General features: G+C 52.9%; 6 protein-coding genes across 6 annotated transcripts; 1 reads left to right on the top strand and 5 right to left on the bottom strand.

Moving 5' to 3' along the window:
• Nucleotides 1-507: 507 nt before the first annotated feature.
• Nucleotides 508-1,098, top strand: PG997_003293 (uncharacterized protein; the record flags this gene model as incomplete). The annotated part of the gene is made up of 1 exon (XM_066807608.1): nt 508-1,098. The coding sequence occupies one exon, from the start codon at nt 508-510 to the stop codon at nt 1,096-1,098; it is 591 nt and encodes a 196-aa protein (XP_066671226.1).
• A 47-nt stretch (nt 1,099-1,145) lies between these two features.
• Nucleotides 1,146-1,367, bottom strand: PG997_003294 (uncharacterized protein; the record flags this gene model as incomplete). The annotated part of the gene is made up of 1 exon (XM_066807609.1): nt 1,146-1,367. One exon carries the CDS (start codon nt 1,365-1,367, stop codon nt 1,146-1,148), a length of 222 nt encoding a protein of 73 aa, XP_066671227.1.
• A 372-nt stretch (nt 1,368-1,739) lies between these two features.
• On the bottom strand, nt 1,740-2,597 carry PG997_003295 (uncharacterized protein; the record flags this gene model as incomplete). Its single annotated transcript, XM_066807610.1, has 1 exon — nt 1,740-2,597. One exon carries the CDS (start codon nt 2,595-2,597, stop codon nt 1,740-1,742), a length of 858 nt encoding a protein of 285 aa, XP_066671228.1.
• A 9,238-nt stretch (nt 2,598-11,835) lies between these two features.
• PG997_003296 (uncharacterized protein) lies at nt 11,836-12,824 on the bottom strand (the record flags this gene model as incomplete). The annotated part of the gene is made up of 2 exons (XM_066807611.1): nt 11,836-12,201; nt 12,342-12,824. 2 exons carry the CDS (start codon nt 12,822-12,824, stop codon nt 11,836-11,838), a joined length of 849 nt encoding a protein of 282 aa, XP_066671229.1.
• Nucleotides 12,825-13,309: 485 nt separating this feature from the next.
• On the bottom strand, nt 13,310-15,841 carry PG997_003297 (alpha-glucuronidase A; the record flags this gene model as incomplete). The annotated part of the gene is made up of 1 exon (XM_066807612.1): nt 13,310-15,841. The coding sequence occupies one exon, from the start codon at nt 15,839-15,841 to the stop codon at nt 13,310-13,312; it is 2,532 nt and encodes an 843-aa protein (XP_066671230.1).
• A 1,133-nt stretch (nt 15,842-16,974) lies between these two features.
• On the bottom strand, nt 16,975-19,420 carry PG997_003298 (uncharacterized protein; the record flags this gene model as incomplete). Its single annotated transcript, XM_066807613.1, has 7 exons — nt 16,975-17,694; nt 17,765-17,862; nt 17,904-18,044; nt 18,102-18,389; nt 18,485-19,042; nt 19,111-19,190; nt 19,269-19,420. 7 exons carry the CDS (start codon nt 19,418-19,420, stop codon nt 16,975-16,977), a joined length of 2,037 nt encoding a protein of 678 aa, XP_066671231.1.
• Between the last annotated feature and the right edge of the window lie 584 nt (nt 19,421-20,004).

Here is a 20,004-nt window from a genome sequence, read left to right on the forward strand (position 1 = left end):
ACATGAACTTCTTCACATTCGGCAGTGATCAACCAAAGACTCCTCGATCGCTTTGCCGATCGATATCCGCTTCTGCGTGATTTGTGTACGATGACCAGTTGGTAGGAGCTAATCAGTCAATGACCTACCTCGAGGGAGAAGGCATGTTTTTGTCGGCCTCTGTAGCGGCAATGGTCATCACACAGAAACTACCGATCGCCAGCATGCTCTCCTTAAGTTGCTGGAGGCCCGGGGTTCGGTGCTCTCGGTCCTTCCTCTCCTTCCCTTTCACCAAGGAGGCCTACTCATTCACAGTGGTTTAGCATCGGCGAGAAGAAGCAGACGGGCATTCAGAAGATTTCACTCACAAGCATTCTCACAAGGAAAATAAAAGAAGAGGAAACGCGAATTAGAAGAAGAAAAGTAAAGGACCGCACCTACGCCAAGTCGCCACGGCTATGCATCAATCTCAGGCCCGACGATCCATTATTCTCCTCAAGCTGAAGCCCAAGCCTAGGCGACCCCGGGATGTTACTTCCTCTCCCACCAAGCGAAAGAACCGAGGTCGACAAGGCTTCGATGCCCGATGCCCCTGCTGTTCTGCCTACGGCATGGAAGGACTCGTACACAAGGAGATCTCTTCGGCCGGCTACGATACCTGCCGAGAGCCAGGCTGTACCAGTGCCTTTTGACAACGATGTTTGGAATGCCTCGCGGCGAAGCCACAGTCAGAGCAGTAGTGGCCAATACGATCAACAGCAACAGCCTCTATACCAGGCATATCACCCCAGGTTTCGCACTGTAGACTACCAACAACGGCCATCTCATCAGCAACAGAAACAAGAACAGGCACTCCCGTGGCCCATCAGTCCACCCCGTACCCTTCAGATAAGGCCCGAATTCTCGCGCACGCTGGAACCAACCATGGCACCGGCAGTCCTAGATTCGGTAACGGACCTCGCCACGCAAAGATTAAGTCTTTCCAAGGATGTCCTGACAGGAGAAGGTGGGAAGATACCGCCGGCTGTGGCCATGGTGGTAGTGATGAATCCGTCCGGGGAGGGCAGGGCACTACAGACACATCACGGCAACACCCTGGATGGCTACAATATCGAATAGGTCCTAATCACTGCCCCTGAGCTCCCGAGTCCCTGAAGCCCTGGAGCCTATCTACCCTTCTGGTCGTGCACAGTCCTTCCCTGGTCACCGCATACTGACATCGAGTTGCTCCACAGCCGCCAGAGCAGTATGGACAGTCGCACGAGCGCCAGCAAAAGCACACTATCGCCACTAATATCCTGTGATGAAGATTCGGAAGCGGCTAAGCGAGGCCGGGCTAAGACTCGCCGCTTCCGGATCATGGCGACTTTGGCGACCATCTCAGCCATGGCCACGGTGGCGCTGGCTGTGTTTACGGCATTGAACTGGTACTCGTCTGCTTCTGCGAAGGTGAGCAACTAAGAGGACAAATAAAGATCATAGAGAGAGAATGCTTGAGTGCTTATGCTTGAGGAAAAGCAAAACAAGTTGATGTGGTAACCTGTCAGTTCCAGAGGGATTGGGCGGTGGGTTCATGTATGTCGGACAGCAGGACAAGTTCTTGTGTCAAGGATTACACTTGCAACCAGGTGAATCCAAAGTACCCTGATTTTGTTTGAACTTGGAACTCGGTAGACAATGATAACCAGACTTAATTTCCATCCGTGAACTTCTGTGCCAACCCTCAGAAACGCTAGCTCCCGGCTCTGGATCTACCATTTCTAGCAGGCGTTCACCTTGATCCGTCTCTGGTTCTTCGTATTCACTCTTTGGATCATATCTTGAAATGCCCTGGCATCCTTCATCTTGGCGACAGCATCTGTGCCGCAAGACTGCTGGCACCAACCAGGGGTCGCCACAATGTGAAAGTGGAAGTCCTGGGGATCACCGGCCCCGGTGCCTTCCGGAACGCGGCCACGTGGGACGATCCCAAAAGCAAAGTCCTCGGGACGGAGAGCGAGGAGGTTGTGTTTCAAGTCGTGAAGTCGGCGGAAAGCACGCACGGCAATGTCAAGGGCATCGCCGTCGGGCCTGGTATCTGGTGTCTCCCGTGGAGCATCGACGTAGCGACGTATCACCGCTTTGAGTTGCGTCTCGATAACTCTCAGCCGGAACCTTTTCCCCTCCGTGTCGTCTATGGAACTCGCCCAGCGACGCTTAAATTCTTGGATCCCCTCTCGTATGAAGCTGAAGTTGTGGTGGTCAAAATGACGGGGCTCGGGGTCTTTCATGGTGCAGATGAGATGGATAAGCGAGACTCCCGCCCTAGACGCAAGCGCTGGGTTGTCTTTCCTACGATATTGTTCGATACTGAAGGAAGCCTGGTTTGGATGAATCTCGACTCTGTGCGTAGATGCAAGGACCGGTTCGATCCAGGGAGTTGCAGCACCACGCTTGGCAGCATCTTTCCATGCTGCCAATTGTTCTTCAACTTCCTCTTCTGTGATACCATCTATTTTGAACGCGAGCCTTTCCTCATTTGGCAGTTTATACACCTGCTCCGTGATAATATGAAATGCACTTTCATAGTCCTTTCGGCTGGTGGTGGTGGTTGGTGGTTGATTGTTTGATTTAGTCATGACGCCTTTGATGGTGGGCTATGCGTAAATGAATGGAGGATCCAATTTCAATGACTCCTAGGTAATGACTTTATTGGGTAGACATAAAAATTATATTGCATTTGAGGTGCGCAGGACCTCTATACAAGCTCCGAGATGGTCATACAACGTCTAAAGGATGCAAGCGTCGAACACCACATCGGTTCCATACGGTTTGCTCCCATCATCTTCACCTGAGACGATGACCATTTCAACTCCCCCCATATGCCAGCGTCTCGTCTTTATGGCACAGCAAACTTTGGGAACAACCAACAAGCAACATCATTCCTGTTGCGTATACCACGTCCGTTTTCGGTATCCAGCGATGCGACATAGCAAACCTATCCACAAGAAAAAATCGTTAGAAGCGTTAAATTGTCATACATACCTGATCTCGGAGGTCCTTGGGCACGATAACGTTGGAGGCGGTGATGCCAAGCTGTGGTGTTTGGCAGAAGCCCAGCCCGTATCTGAATGTGACTTTGGGCCCTTCTCATCTGAGTCTGATGCATATTAACTGCGACGTCTGCTCGTTATTCCCTATGAGGCCAAGATATCTCTCACGATGGCCCTATCAAGGGAGGGTAACAAGCGGCCGACCCGACGAGAGTCTGGCTAAGTAGTCGAAAGGGTTGGTCGAGTATCTGGATTTCCCCATGCGAGGTATTCGACTGGTGGGGCTCTGTGCTACTGATTGATACGAGCCAAATCATTCAACGCATGGGCATGAGGCTGTTCGTAAGTCCACCTTCGTGGGAGCTGCGAGGAGTGGCCTCAGTGACCAGTGTAAGCACAGCGCGAGTATGAACTAGTAATCTTGTGGAGTAGAACTTCCGAACTGCATACGTGAGTTGGTCCTATTTCCTACCGCGGTGTTATGGGATGTGGTCTTAAGAGGAGCCCTGCCAAGCCTTAGGTTTGTTGAAAGTACGGGACGAAAAGGGGCGTCAATTCGATGCAGAGGTGGTGACGACGACATTGACTTCGTCTTTGGCCAATGACATGGTTAGCAAAATGGCCCAATCGATACTTCCAACTATGTCTCAAATAATAAGGCATCCTTGAAATAGATCTATCCATTCAGCCTTACAGGAACCGGGGTAGTGATGCACCTTGGCATACCCCCTGTTACATAGAGTAACCCAGATGTGGCTATCATTAGATGATGAATAGGAACTCAGATCGTGGATCTGCGGCCTCAATTGGGCCCAACTGTTACGCGAATCTACATCAGACACGATGACGCGGCGTGTGCAGGTGCCGTCCGGGCAAGACAAGGCCACGGTGCGTGTAACGGTGCAATGGCTTTCGAGCCTCGACCTTTGTGAGAAAAAGGGGGACAGATTGGCTCTCAGCTGGGGTCGTTGACGCTCCAGCCGCGCAAGCAGCCACAAAGATCCGCGCGTGTAAGGTTTCAGATGAGAATGCAACCAAAGCTGACCATGATGCAACGAAAAAGGGCTGTTACATTGCTGGCTTGCATGTGTCTGTGCCTTTTCCGCGTCGATATTGGGTGAACGCAGATACAATCGCTTGCCAACCCAGTGCTCTGCCGAATATTATGAGTACACTTGATAATGATTGGGTACACCTGCGTGAAGTACAGGACCCGAATGATGGGGTAGATGAGACAAGTCATTGACGAATAAAGTCGTATGCTGCACTCTAGTTTGAGCCGCACGATTTGCCAATATGTCAACCTCGGGGACTGATATGCTATATGAGGTTTTGTTTGCGATTGGTCTTCAATAGACACAACCGATCGGCTGAAAGGCAACGTAACATGTCTGACGGTGACACATATGGAGCGAAAAATCAGGATACTAAGTATAAACCTGCCTGGAAACTGGCGACCCTAAGTTCCTCGAGGCACGCCAGGACTAAAAAATGGTCTCTGCATCCAGCTGAAGAATGCGGTGATACGCAAGTTGACGTCTCTGTGGACCGGACACATTGGCCGGGATGCATAGCATGCAAGCATGTACGTACGTTTCTTCCCCCTCCAAACGTCACGGGAGGTTGCATACGCTCAGCTGCCGGAAGGACTTGTGGCTGATACGTGGATGCATGTCGTAAATTGACGAGGGAAGCCACTCGATGCGACTGCTATTTGTGGACGTTGCGAGGGTAGTGTTAGGCGCCCTGTGGCGTCGTACAAGTTGCTGGTTCTGGATACCGAGACGACAACGACACTCCTGTCCCGCGCCTGCGAACGAATCACCCCCAGCGAGGCGAGCGCAGTCGACGCCTTCGAGAGGATGGAAAGTCATGTTAAGACATTCCTCTTCACCGTCCTCCGGCAGGAAAACGCCTTGCGTCGGGAGGATTTCGACCAACGTTGTACAAAACCGGTCAACGACGGAGAAGGCGCCGGGGCATGTACTACGATGCCCAGGGTATGCTGATGGGTGGCGTTTATCATGGAGCGAATGGGGGCCGGCCGACTGAGAGAGGGAGAGGGAGAGGAAGAGAGAGGAAGAAGAAAAGAACGGGCGGGCGGTAAAGGACAAAGTGATAGTCGGCTCGCGCCTGGGCAAACAGGCAGCCGCGAGAGGATGTGAGAGAAGGTGCGTCTGGGCCACGCATGCCATGCCCACCGGGAGCAGGTGTGTGTGTTTCAAGTATCAATAAATCTCCCTAGTCTTCCTCGCTGTGTCCATGTTCACCCAATGGCACACTGGGGAAAGCAACCATCAATATGGATGCGTTGTGCGTGTTGCTCAGATCAGACAGAAAGAACATCCTACATTACTTTACTTTGCTACCCTTGTCGTAGAGTTAGACAGGACAGGATACCTAGCGTCTGGATGCAAAGCTGCCACGGCGATGAAAGAAGGCGCTGCATCAATAAGTTCGGCAAAATGTTGTCGCAGAGGGGCGAGCGAGCAGTCATTGATACTTTGATACCTACTCTTGGCGCTCGGTACTCGGTCGAGGCTTGGGATAAGATAGACTGCACTTATGACTGCTCACAATATCGGCATTCGTTCGTTGACAGCGATTGACGTCCGCGTGTGGCAGTGCTTGACAAAACTGATCGTACGATTTAGGCCACCGTGGGACTAATAAAGACGACAAGAGTGACTCTGCATCTATTGGCAGGAGGATGACTTGGATGGTGCTGTATGTTGTGTGTGGTGTTTGGTTGTCTGTACCTGCGGCTAATACCACCACCACCAGTACTACTGGTGTTACAGCACCAAAGCTGTCCGCGGCCCCGTTGACTCAGGCTGGCATGCCAAGGCAAGCTACTCGTAAGGCAACGGGGGATTTCAACGGGGGAAAATAATAATAAAAAAACCAAATTGGACATAAGATGTACCTATTAAATCCGACCAACCGACGTTCGCTCAGCGCTGATGCACGTCGGCGCAAACTGCGCTCTAAAGAACCGAGAGCCATCTACGTGCATGCAGCCTTCGCTTGGCCCTCCGAGCTTGGTTTCCTGTTCTTGTGGCCGCCGACAGTAATAATATCGCGACTTAATGTGTGCATGCACGGCGGTACTCTACACCTTCTACGACACCAAAACGCCACACATGTGATGACGGGATGCAGTAGGAGTAGGGGAGGTGGTGGGGAATCAAGCAGTGTCGTGCCAGGGAATGAATTCCGCACCCCCATCAGATCTCCCCTATATTACAGGTAGAACCCTGGCGGCCGGGGCTCGGATTTAGCTAGAGACGCCCCGCGTGGAACATGAAGCCAACGAAGCTGAGGTAAGCTTTTGTGTGTGCAATCGGTCAAGCCCACGATGACCAACCTTCGCCATTTACTAATTCATCGCGTCCCATGAATGTAAGAGGCATATTTGTAATCCAAGATACGTGGGTACCTGCTTTTCCCGTTTCTATCTTGCCACACCCGCTTGTAGTCGTTGTACAGTTCAAGTCTGCGATTCCAGTCGAGGTGCATCTTGGCCAGTCAGTGGTTGATGTGGTGGATTATGTAGTATCAGTTTGTCCAGAGGACATGGGGCGTGAGGTCGTACACAAAGAGCCAATAATACATACCTAGGTAGGTAGGTGAAGTAAGCTTGTGACCGCCAGATAAGTAAAGGTCCATCAATGTTTCTTGGAGCTGGCGATCGAGGCAAAAGTCAATTGCCGCTGGTAATCTAAAGGAAGTACCCATTCTCGCGGGGTCTACGAGAACGTTTCCTATTTTTAAGCACTGCCTATTCCCCGCCAACCTACATGTAGATGTAGGTTATGTAGTCAGATCTACTTTTGCTCATGGAGTCTCTCGCTTCGGCGCCTGTGCCGGCTGGCTAGCCCCAGAACGCCAAGATTGCGACGAGCTCTACAGCCCTACAAGGAGAAGAGAGCCTGTGGATGCCAGAAGAAAGCGTAGACGTGGAGGGGATCAATGGAAGGGGTGGGCTGGTAGGAAAGAGAAAAGTAACGGTAGTAGCGGCAGTAGCACCAGCCCATGCGCCTTCCTATGTTTTACCATTGTACCTGTCAATTGGAAGAGGGCGGCTTACGTCCAGGGAAAACAAGCCATCACGAATCGGCCTGCTGCACAGCCAGATCAACTATTGTTTTTTTCTTATCCTTTTCTTTTTTTGAAGGCCTTTTCTTTCCCGAGACTAGGCTTGCCCTGCTCGGCTTTTTTCGTCACCCCCTCCACGTAACGGGAACTGCCCAGGGCAAGCGCATATAGAAAAGATACATCTGATATGGTACCTACCCACATGCAGCTCAGCGACCAAAGCCCAGCACATCTCTCGGCCCCCCCTTCCAGATTGATTGGAGGAGCGACAAATATCAACAATTCATCACTCTTTACCCACCTACATACTTAGGCATTCTTCCATGTACATGTGTGTACGTATGCACCGCCATGTCTGTTCGCCTGTTCCACCCGGTTGATAGTTCTCAGAACCTTGGGTCGCCAAGCAGGCCGGAAATATCAAGAAACGAACGACCGGGATGATCGTCTAATCTGATAGATACCTAGCACACTTGATGGACATACACACACGGCATGAACGTCATGAGAGACTACCATATCACACCGTAGTAACACTCCCACACACGTTGCAGAGCCGCCATTTTTCAATGTCTTCCAGAGTGGCAGTACAGTACAACCAACCATTTTCGTAGGTACGTGATGGGATACACCCCCTCGCTAACAAAGGCCATTGATCGACTCCCCACCGGCGCTTTTGTCCGAGAATGCAAGCACCTCGAACCTCTTAGCATCGGCCGAACACACCAAAATTCTACACTCGTGCCGCCTCACTTTACCTACCTGGTAATGAAATGATCTGCTTTGCCCAGCCCGCACGCATTGCGGAGACAGACACCTGACTTCCTGGCTTTGGTAACGGGAGATCAAGTAAGAGATGGCGTCGCAACCTGCCGAGAAAGCACCGCAGTTCAAGAACACATCGTGCCCGTGGCGCCCTGAGAGGCCGTTATGTCTGTCTACCCGACGACAAGACTTCTGTATCAAAACGAAAGTGGGCCATACCAAAAAGCAAGTCGATCCAAGTAGCATCTCCACTTGACAAGACCCCCGAGCCGGGGGTTTATGCATTGTCTGGGGGCGCCTAGTCACTAGGGCGGGGTGGGGTGAACGAACAAGCCCGGAATTTTTGTACTGAGATGGACAATATTTCTTTACAGCAACCACCAGTCCAGCCCAGCGTACAACGCAGTTGAACCTTGTCAAGCTGGGTGGGGTGTGTGGCATAACGACCGGGGGTGGAAAGGAGGGGAAGGGAAGAAGCAGAAATCCACACGCACACACTTACAGACAAAACTGACGGGGATCGGCTCTACACAGGTGCGCAGCAACTCCCACCACTTGTTCTGGCACTTACCGAATCATAGGTTGGTTGAGGCCAATCGATGCATCATCCACCACCGCACAATTGGTCCATGGGAATATACCTGTTTGGGTCAGAGAGTGGTATCCGCGGGGCTAGTCTCCCGTCTTATGTCTTGATCAAGGGTGCTTCGTTTGAACCGGACCACACCATCACGTCCATCTGGGGTGGACGGACGACGACGACCAGTTAAGGAGACGGTACCCGGCTCGGCTAGCGGTTGTCAACCTACAACACGCGCGTATATCATATCTTCCACGTTGCTCTTTGAGACATACCTACCCTGCCTGCCCTGCCTGCCCTACCTGCCCTACCTGCCCTACCTGCCCTACCTGCGCAAATGCAACTTCGTTGCGGTGCACGCAACCCACGCCGGTGGTACTGTACTAACATTCGTTCAGATTACGTCAGAGATCATGTCGAATGCGCGTTGCTATTAAGAGTCATGCTTCTCGCTGCTGGCAAATGAATAAATCACCTAGATTCCAACTGTAAGTACTTCGTATTTACTTGTGAAGCCGGCTGCATGGCTTGTACTGCGACTTTCCTCCTCTTCGTAGTAGGTACAGCCGAGCAGAGGGCACTGACAAGGACGACGAGCGAGCTCACCCACAGTTGGCGAACTATTCAGATCTCCCAAATATAAAGGTAGGATTTGATAGGTCAGAAACTAGCCTGCTAAACAAAGCAGATTGTGTGAGACTCGATGGGGAGGTACCCTGAGCCACTGTGCAGTGGCAGAGTGCCATCCCTTGTCTTGACTGTCTCCCCGGCTCCCAAGTTCTTGGTGTGCCAGTGGAAACTTTTCCCTACCCACCCTACGTGCAGGTACCTCTATCCTCTGCCTGCCTTCTTGACGATGGCCCGAAAAATACAACATGAAGTGCTCGGCGGCACTGCATCCATGTTGATGCACATCAACCCTGGGGAGCTGGTTACAGGGGGAGGACTACATTGACCCCTACCCTTTTCACGACCATCCCGCGCAGTTCGATGAGAATTGCACGCGACAGCTGCCCCCCGTCCTATTAAATACTCGAGGCATCGAACACCTCACAGTTTCAACCTCTTTGCTTCTTGGGATCCATTTTCTGGGTGTACTACATGGAACCACTTGATCACAACTGCGGGCGTTACTTCCGTGCCCACCAAATCCAAAGACTCACAACCTTGTACACCCCTGCTGCTACTACTTAACCTCCGGGCGACCAAGTCAAGCAAGCCATTCAACCAGAAAGCATCTAGTACACGTTGAAAAGCTTCAGATACATTGGAATATAGCAGAACCCCATCTTTTCCGTATCGCGGCTTCCAACAACTCTTACCGCAATCGCCCAACTAGTTTCGCATCTGATCACTTCCTCAGATCTCTCAAGGTACTACACCTCAGCCTGTTCTCTCGTCATCTACCAGCGAACAACGGCAGACATCAGCCTAGACAGCACTGCTCCTCGCTACAAGCAGTACTGATGCCGTGGTCGACCGACGCAGTTCAGGGATCATCGGGGTAGGTCGAGCGAGCTGTCCATCTTACGCCGTAACCACCATGTGTAGAAATGACTGACATGACCCTAGTGCTGGGTACGGTGGCGGTCGGGCTCGTGAAGATGCTAGGACTGGGCAAGATCGAGCAAGTCGGTTGTTGCGAGAATCGGGGTCGCCCATTGATCGACTAGTCGGATCTGGTTTGACTGGCATCGCCCTTGATCATAACCGCGACCACTCAGCTCTGTTTATTCGAGTCGACAATGCCATGAGGACACAGTCAAGCCAGGACGTTTCCTCAGTCAGCAGACCTGCGAAAGCATCGACTGAGGGAAACCATCATAACTAAAACCCAGGCAGCTCAACTCGAGGGGCATAACTACCACCAAGAGCTTTGGAGGGTGGCGCCCGCAACGCGGGTCGGTCGCATTGGTGTGTACCTATGGTGGTACCCAGCCCCGATCGAGTAGCATGGCCAACTCTGCCATATCAGCGCTACATATCGGTCTGCCTTGTAGGCGTCGCAGCCTCGAGAATCAGTGTAACTTGACACTGTCGGGACTAGGTTAGTCCGAAACGCGGGGCTTCCTCTTTGATGACCCTCACCCATCATCGGTGAGATGAGCAGACTGACACCTGGAGTCGATGAGAAAACGAGGCAATGAGAGGTATAAGATAAGATATGATGAGATGATGATACCGAGGCTATTTTAATTGTTGAAAGACCTTGTGGGTCTTATCTGGTAACTGTTTAGACGACGGCAGTGCTCAAGACGATCAGAGCAAAGTGAAAGCTGAAATATGTGGCATGACAGCTGATCTCAAGCAGCACGTGTCATGCTGCTTTGGAGATGATCATAAAAACGGAGAAAACGGAGAAGAGAAAACTGCGATGGTTGTTGACAAGAGTTCAAATGCGTTCAGATGGTGTTTGTGCGATGGCTTCAGCAAACTGTTGCTGCACTTCGCTCTGGATGAGTAGAGTGGCAGAGGTAATAAAGGGTCAAGAGAATAAAGGGGCTACAAGGCTTCGTTGCGGCCACATGAAGGGATTCCCAGGCTTTTGTCAAGTGGCTAGCTTGATGGTTATAATGAGAGTATGCTGGGATGAAATGTCGCAATGTCGCGATGAAGAAAAGTTGGTTGATAGAAGTTGAGGGTAGTTTCCACGCTCCGGCCAGCATGTAAACAGTATCATTCTAGCCAATCATAATCGCGAAGCTGGTAACCCCCTCAGTGGCTGCAGGGGCTGTCAGCCGTGGTCTCCAAAGGCACCAGCCACGCCTTGGAACTTCTTGATTTTCTTCCGAGTTGGACAAGACCTTTTACTTCACCAACTTGGTTTTCAACTTCAATTTGACCAACATGGATAATTGGACTGACAAGGAGGACGGCCCAGGTGCTTGATTCACGACGCATTGTGTTCGGTTGCTGATGTCTCCTGATTTCCCATCAACAGAACGCCGGTATATGATAAATGGCTGCGGGTAATCCATTGCACGGCCAGAATGCCGCGATAAAGGTTTAGACTCATTCGAAGGTGTGCTTCCATACTTGCTTTTTAATAAAAGCTGAAAACTGTGTCGGTTGTGGGGAGCTGAACCTCACCAGTGTTGCTTGTAATGCTCGTATGGAATGGTGGCTGCTCCTTAGTAATTGCCTGCATCGACTGCAACCCTGACACGCCTGGTCAGACATCACGGAAAACAGACAAAGTAGCTTGCGAATACTTAAGAGTCCGTTTCGCCATTCCAAGATGCCGATTGATGTAAACCACTTTTTTCAGTCAAGAGTAAACTAGAGACGAAAGTTTTGAAGCAGTGCACCCCCCCCACCCCCTACCCCTATTCGATTCACTCGCCACCTCCCGGGACAATTAACATGATGATTCCCCGACTATCATTTCTTCCCTATGCAGTTCTCCTCGTCGCCAGTGGCTGCGCACAAGTCATCGCATCCGAGCCCGCCACGGACTTCTTCAGCATCCCCGATATCCGGAAGAAGTACCCCCAGGGCAACTGCGCCTCCAAAACCATCAACAACAAAGAGATCAACGACATAGTCGACGTAACTGCACAGATGCTTGGCCATGCCGAGGAAAGGATCAAGAACCTGCTCGGAATCCCAGAAGGCAAACCTGCCACCGACGCGCTCGAGGTCACCACCGCGAAGACGGTAGTGGTGCTCGCGGGCGTCGATCCCACTATCCTGGGTGACGATGGCTCCGTCACGCTGTCGGAAGACGCCAAAGACACCCTGGAGACCCTGAGAGGTGAGTTGCAGTCATGTCTAGAACTGAGTTGGAGACGTGCTCGTTCATTGCTTCTCTTCAGAGACGAACCAGAACAAATCCGCAGCTGACCCCTAGTCCTTTCGATTCAGGCAACCTCCTCAGCGCCCAGTACATCCTTGTGAACAAGAGGGAAGATTGGCAAAAGCCACGCTACTTGACCTGCGACGACACGGCCTGGAAGTGGGATTCCACCGACAAGGACGGTAAGTACGGAGCATGATCCCTCCCCATCCTCTTCATTCATGTTGAATCGAAACCGCGCAATGAAGTCTGCTGACGGCGCGAATTCTGTGTGTGCGTATGCATAGAGGTAATGGCGGGCCACTACAACTCCAAGCTGTGGGGTGTCAATTTCCCCGTCTCCGAGGACTACGTGTCGCGCCATAAAGGCTGGGATCCCGCCAAAGGCCTCTGCGCCATCAATGGCATACTCGGCGGCGTCCGCTACGAAGAGCAGGTGACGATCCTCTGCCCGGCCCTGTTCAAGCTGGGCGACAGCGAACAGTGGGAAGAAAACCAGCACTTGATCGACGAGGGCGACTCGCTGAATAGCTTCCTCACCATGCAAGGCGCGTTCCTCCACGAGATGATGCATCTCTCTAGCGGTAACAGTAAGCAAGCCCCTTGGAAATACCTAATCACCAGCGATTACATATCAAATATGCGAACCCCATTCCTCCGGATTTTTCTCTCCTATCTAGAAAATTTGTTTAGGCTGACGGGCGGTATTCTGGCAGTCCTGGACCTTGAAGTTGGTGATAAACCTGCGTATGGCTTCAACCTGTGCTCGCAACTCCCCGCCGCCGAGAAGCTCAAAAATGCGGATAACTACCAGCTAATCGCTACGGCGCTGTGGCTAGACGAGTTCGATTGGAACACTGGCAAGGCAGTCCCTCTTCACACTGACGGAGATGGCAGTGATGGTAGTGACGGTTCTGGGCAATGGATACCGGCCGGGGAGCTCTAGCCTATTTTTAAGGTGACTGAAGCCACTCATTTTGTTTGGATGGAGTATAGGTTATATAATGTGCGACGACCTTGCTTCAACTATTAGCACCCTTTAATTGAACCTATACCGTATCAGTCTATGATTCCAGCAGGTAGTATCGATACATAATCCAGCGGCGCCTGCTCGCCCCCGTCCGGCCTCCCCACGATCCTCAAAACATCACCCGTGGCCGCCGGCACGCCCCTGAAGTAGATGCGGGTAGCCGAGTGGCCGTCCGGGTAAGGAGACGGCGTGTATCCCAGCTTATCCTCGTGGTTCCCGATCCAGGTACCGAGCGATTTGTCGTTTAGGAAGATCTCGTAGTTGGCACGACCGCCCTTCACATCAAAGTAGTTGACGGCGATATCGTACGTGCCGGCCTGGAAGCGCTCATCCAGCGTCGCTGTCGCAGTACCTGCCGTCGTGTTGGAAGTGGTCCTGATCCCATGGAACCCAGAGGCTGTCTCGAAGGGGTCGACTTGAATGACAGTGTAGCCGTCCAGCTCCATGTCCTCGGCCTCAATACGCCACGGGTGGTTCCCAACGCGATCCTGTTCATCCTTGATGCTCGACATATTGAAGTAGAAGTCATTGATAGCATCGCGCCAAACCAGTGCGTGACCCGCCTGGTACTCGAGCCGGAAAGCGACTTCCTCGTAGCGTTCAGTGTCGATCAAGCCCTTCACGGCCTCCCACTGCTTAGGGAACGTCTGCGCCACAGCTGCACCGTCGTAGTGCGCGTCGTAGAAGTGTTGGATGACCGTCTTGCCCGACTTCAGCTTCTGGGTGTACGGCACATGGTGGAACCAAAGCAACAGGTCGTCGGGGGTGGTCTCGACATCCTCATACATAGCTGCAACTTCAGAGAAGTATTGGCCCGAGTAGCCCGTCCCATTCCAGACGGTGCGATCCATGCCGATCGAATTAGCGTCTGCGCGTGTCCATTGACCCCAGCCGTTACCATCTTGGCTCTGCGGCTTAGGTCCATAATGAGGACCAGTGATGTCCGTCAACGATTGGATGCCTAGATTACCCGTGTAGTTCTCGTGGGCGGGCCATGATTCCATCGACATCTTGGTGATGGTATCGATGATGGTACGGTCGGACCCGAAAGTGAGCCGCGTCCAGTCTTCTAGGATAGATACGTCGTCGGAAGTCGGTTCCCATGCCAGACGACCGTAAGCATAGAAGTTGGACATGGCCAAGTGGCTACCAAGCCAAGAGGTATTCGTGCCGACATTGACAACCGCAGCATACCCTGCCAGTTTTTGATTAAACCTTTCGCCAGAAACAATATCCCGTACTAAAGAAGGCTTATTGTCGACCTTCATGTCGAAGTTCAAGATAGTCTTCCAAAGTGGCGGAAGGTACACCAGATGGCATTGCTGGCCGAGGTATTCCTGCGTAACCTGAAGCTCTATTACTGAGCCTGTTTGCTCGAGGTGGCCAAACAGGGGCGAGACGGGTTCGCGGACCTGGAAATCGATTGGACCGTATTTGATTTGGACTACGACATTGTCGTCGAACTTTCCGTCAAGATCCCGGAAGAAGTCAACGGCGGCGTTAGCGCGGTCAGCCTTCCAGTTGGTCTGGTTGATCTTGTTATCGTAGACGAAGGCCCGGAACATGACGATAGCGTCTCCATGGGGCTTTATTGCACGTGCGAACAGATTCGCGCCGTCGGCAAGTGTGCGATTGTAGGTAAGGGGGCCGGGTTGGGACTCGGAATTGGCCTTTACCAAGACGCCTGCAAAATCCGGGACGTGATTGTGCAAGTCTGTTGCAATATCGCCCCACCACTGGATTACACCCTCATCCAATGGGTCTGCAGTCGTGAGTTTGCCGAGGGTGCGGGGAGAGTCGAAGTTCAGCGATATACCCATTCGAACACCCCAGGGCCTCATGGCGTCGGCGATACGGCCCAGGCCGGCCATGTTGGTCGAGTTTAGCAGGTTGACATTGGCGTTAACATTGTTAACGATAATACCATTGAGACCAATGGACGCCATGAGGTGAGCGTATTGCGACACCCGCGTCAAATCCTCGACTATGAGACCTTCGGCGAAGAATATAGACGGCCCCGCGTAGCCTCTCTCAATGCTGCCATGTGTGCCGGTATCATCCATGTTGTCCCATTGATTCACCCATCGAATCGGGGCGCTGGGGTTCGATTCGTAGGCGACCTCGGTGAAGTTACCCTGGGCCAGCATGGATAGGTACTGGAAAGTCCCGTACAGCGCCCCACGTTCGTTCTGGCCCACAATCTGGACGGAGTCGTTCTTGATACTGAGCCAGAAGCCGTCGCCCTTGAGGTCAAGCTCCGGCAGAGCACCGCCGGTCAAAGTAAAGGCGTCGACGGTCCCAATGGTTATGCTGGAACCATTGGTGGGAGTGCTTGCGACCGCAAGATCCTTACGGAGGATGCCCAATATACCCTTGTGCAGCTCCTGCCCGGCTGTATAGACGGGGCTCGTTTTCGTGTCATTGAGAGCCACAATGCCGGCGGGAATTGAGGCGGCTTTTTGCACATCACATGGTAAAGCAGCGTAGCGCAGCCATGCGTCAATGCCATTCTCTGCGGCAGCGAGGCCGAGAGCGGTCAGGAGGAGGATGATAGGCCGCATGGTGCTTGAACTTGAGCCCAATTGCAAGAGGCATACGAGAGGTTTCCATAGCGACAACTAGGGAGGGCGACCGTGCCTCTTAAATCTCGTTGGGGCGGTGACAGGCACGAGGGCCGCCAGCTCGCAATTGAGATCATGTCATGTTGCCAGTGCCATGTCGTGTCGCCAGATCCATTACCAAGGACGTTGGCCTTTAGGCTAAATCGCAAGTGTTGACTTGGGTTCTTGGGAATGATGGGTCGAATTCGTTTCTGATGGATACCTGCTCTGAGTAGTACAATTTGGGGATTTATTGTGGTAGCGAACCCCAACCAGACCCAATTTCAGTGGATGGCTTCCCCGCAAAGAGTCGCCATTGGTGCCTTAATTCGTGCGGGGTTGGGGTAATGGGGAAGAACCACCCCTGGGGATTAGGTTACAGGGGCACACATTGATTGAGGTCCAGTCTTCCAATAGGCACTTACACACTCGCAAGGGTTGTCGGTACGAGGGACCGAACCTGCACGACTCGACCAAAAGCCGGGGTAACGGGATGGTGCAGACCGCCGTTCTTTTTTTTTTTTTTTTTTTTTTTTTTGTTACGTAGAGATGAGGTATATTACCCCCTTGTACGGCCGCCAACTGAATGATCAACCGTGTCATAGTGATCATGCAATGTTTGGAGTATGCGAAACCATGCGCCTGGGCTGTCGGTGAGGAACAGGAGGGGGGACGAGAAGAGGGGGAGGGCGGGGGGAGAAAAAGAAAAAACAGTGACCGCAGAGGGAGTTGAACCCCCTTGCCTTTAAGCATACTATAATGATACTACCGCTAGGCTACACCGGCCCGGTCAAGGGATCTAGGTATCAATAGAATATTTAAACCCTATAGGATAGAAGTGTTGCTTGCCCGTGTTGTACTGGAACCGTGGATGTGAGGAACTCAAAAAGGGGAAGGGGTGGGGGCTTTGCGAGTCGACGAGAACCGTTCGGTACGCCTCCCCAATGAATCACCTCCAGCAAGTTGTGACAATATTGGCCTAGGAGAAAGGGAGTTGCAAACTTCATGCATATACAACCAGAAAAATGCAGTCTATAGGATGCCAAACACAATAAAACACCCATATCAAAGTACCCAAGACCATACACTGCACGTTACGCCATCCTCAAGACCCCCTCGAACCACTTCTCAATCTCCCCCCAATTCTCCTCGCCCAGCTCCGTGACCAACCCAACATACCCATCCGGCCGCACCACAACCACCGCGCCCTTCTCCGGATCCACGCCATACCCCTCGTACGCGCGCCCATGGCCCTCGTGGTAGCTCTCGCCGTCCGCGAAGACCTTGTCGTAGTCCCAGCCAAGCTTGGCGTCGAACGGGTGGTAGACATCGTGCAGGTCGCGCAGCAGCTCGACCTCGCCGCGCGGCGCGCAGTGCACCAGCAGCACATCGACCACGCTGGGCGGGCGGTCGAGCCGGAACCGCGCCGTGCCGGCGAACGGGTTCGCCGCGGGGCCCATCTCGATGCGCGGGGCCCGCGCCAAGACCCCTTTTTCGAGCCGGGCGCCCAGCGCGTTGACCCGCTCGCGCGCCGCCGGCTGTGAGATGTCGCCGCCGAACACCCAGAGCCGGAAACGACCATCTGACGGCATCTTGTGGTGCAGAGTCCACGGTCGTGCGTCGCACTGCTCCACGACTTGGTATGATGGGAAGCGCATGCCGGGTTTGCAGTGGGTCGCGGCCGATAACTTGCTATTTGCTACCGGGCTTCCCTCATGTTGGACTTCTTTGTCGCTTTCGAGAAGAAGTGCCATCTCCGGAGGTTTGGAGACAAGTGCCGAGGGGCTGTAGTTAACGCCCAACCCGCTCGTGAACTGCACAATTAGGTATTAGCATCTCTTAGGCGCCGGGGGTTTGCTACCCATTTAGAGCGGAGGGACGTACCATGTGACTCATGTTGAAGGCCTTGCTGAAATCGTCCATAGAGACACCCGTCTCATCCAGAATGTCCTTTTGCGGCCGGCCCGAGAAAGTCGCGAGAACTTGTGATCAAACTCAATCAGCTCGTTCGCAATCTGTTTACGTTCCAGCTCGTAGGTTGACAGTATCTTGCGCGGCATTATCTTCTTCGTCACCAAGCCGATTTTCCATCCTAGGTTGTACGCATCGGACATGCTGACATTCATGCCCTGGCCAGCCTTGGGCGAGTGCGTGTGAACGGCATCTGTTCAAAAGTCAGTAAACAAACGGAGCTGATGGCGAAGACTGGGGTGCGACTCACCTCCCGCCAAGAAGACTCTGTCACACTTCGTAAAGTGTTGGCCCACACGTTGGCCAATTTGGTACGCCGTCCACCAGTCGCAGTAGTGGTATTCCAGTTTGTAAGGGGCGATGATCTTCTGGGCAGCCTTGAAGATCATTTCATGAGTGATCGTGCTACGATCCACTCTTCCGCCCGTCGAAACTTCAGTAAGTTGGATGTACAGGCGAACCAGTCTGTTTTCGCGAGGAATGATCATCAGACTGCCGTTGGAAGCGCTGTGGATCATGCATCGTGTCCGGACGTCAGCTGTTCTCAGGTTAGCCAGTCGTTCTTGGAATAAGAAAAGGCGGTTTCGCCCCCGAAATAAGGAGATTTGAACCCGTGGGCGGGAAAACACATACGGAAATCGGTGATGGGGACAATATCCATGACGCCCCAGACGAAATCGGTCATTTCTCCCTTCATCTCGTATTTGGGCCCTAGAGCTTTCCGTGTCCAGCTATGTGCGCCATCGCAGCCAACAACGTACTTGGCCTTGACGACCTCCTCCCGGACGTCAGCCCTGCCTTTGCTCTGGGCCAGCATCTCCCCAACATCGTCGCCGGCGAGGTTACTCCTAAACAGCCCGTCGCTGAGGTTGCTCAGCTTCTGCGTCGGCGTGGCCTCTTCCTCGGTCAGATGCCGGAGCGTGACGGTGATGGGGTGCGCGTCGTCGTCCTCGGCGGCCGCCTCGTCGACCTCCAGGGACGTCGGCAGCACCATGCGCTCCACCTTCAGGGGAGTGCCAGACGGGTCGGCCGGGTGGGGGTACGAGGCCGCAATGGCGTCCAGGAAGAAGGCCTCCATGCGTCCCTGGTGGAGCACCGCCTCAGTGAAGCGCGACATGCCGCTGATGTTGTCAGGGGCTCGCCTATGGCGCTTGATGGTCCCGTCGGAGTCGGGATTCCAGAATGAAACCTCTACACAAGGTTGTTAGTTTATTTATTGTGGTTCTTGCTAAAGGGGTCCTTCAGGATGTATGCCATACCGATCAGATGATTTGATTCTTTCCAGACACGCTCTCCTATACCGAAGCTATCCAGTATTTCCAGGGTGCGTGATTGGAATCTGAGTAAAACATGTTAGTTAAGAGACCACATATAATGCCTAATGGGGTGGCCGCGGTGAGTTGAGAAAAGCACTCACCCATCTGCCTGACCCGAGAACACCTTGTCTGTCCTCTTGTCCACGATTCGAGTCTTGATGCCGAGGCGGGACATCCACAACGCCATCATAAGTCCGGCCGGACCAGCACCTATGATGAGAACATCAACCTCTGAGGTCGGATTCGACGCCATATTGAGTTTTTTGGTTTTTTATCACGCCAGTACAGAGGAGTCTGCAGGTCCTTGTTCGATGTTGGTGTCGGTGATGATGGCAAGAGACTGGATGGAATTCACGTCGATGGCGCAGGGCGTGGGATGAGTTGAAAGGAGTGAGTTTGAATATGGCAGCTTTAAAGGAAGGGCTCTTCAGATTGTATGTATATCAAAATTGTAGAGGTAACCCGATTTCTAACGCTGAATCATCACGAAACCCGCCAGCCAGAGAGAGTTGGAGTGCGGAGTTGCATGGCTCCGGATGGCGGATACATCCGAAAGCAAGAAAGACGGGATTTTGGTCGGTAACCCATAACGCGCATGGACCCTCCAAAGGCCAGAGATAGACCAGTCAGAGACTATTAGGCATCCCTGGTCAGAACTTGGCTGCTTGTCCTTGACTTTGAAGGCGTTGTGAGGGTTATCGGCAGGCCAAAGGTTAGGTAAGGCGCGGGTCGGTCATGAGAAAGCATGACTAAGGCGGGGGAAGGGAGCACGACGTGGATATCGCGGCGGGGCCATTGTCGCGTCTGTTAAAAAAAGGCGGGGTGCCTGGAATGACG

Source organism: Apiospora hydei, assembly GCF_038363865.1.
Source record: "Apiospora hydei strain CBS 114990 chromosome Unknown utg000004l_segment0_segment0, whole genome shotgun sequence".
In the NCBI taxonomy this organism is placed as follows: Eukaryota; Fungi; Ascomycota; class Sordariomycetes; order Amphisphaeriales; family Apiosporaceae; genus Apiospora; species Apiospora hydei.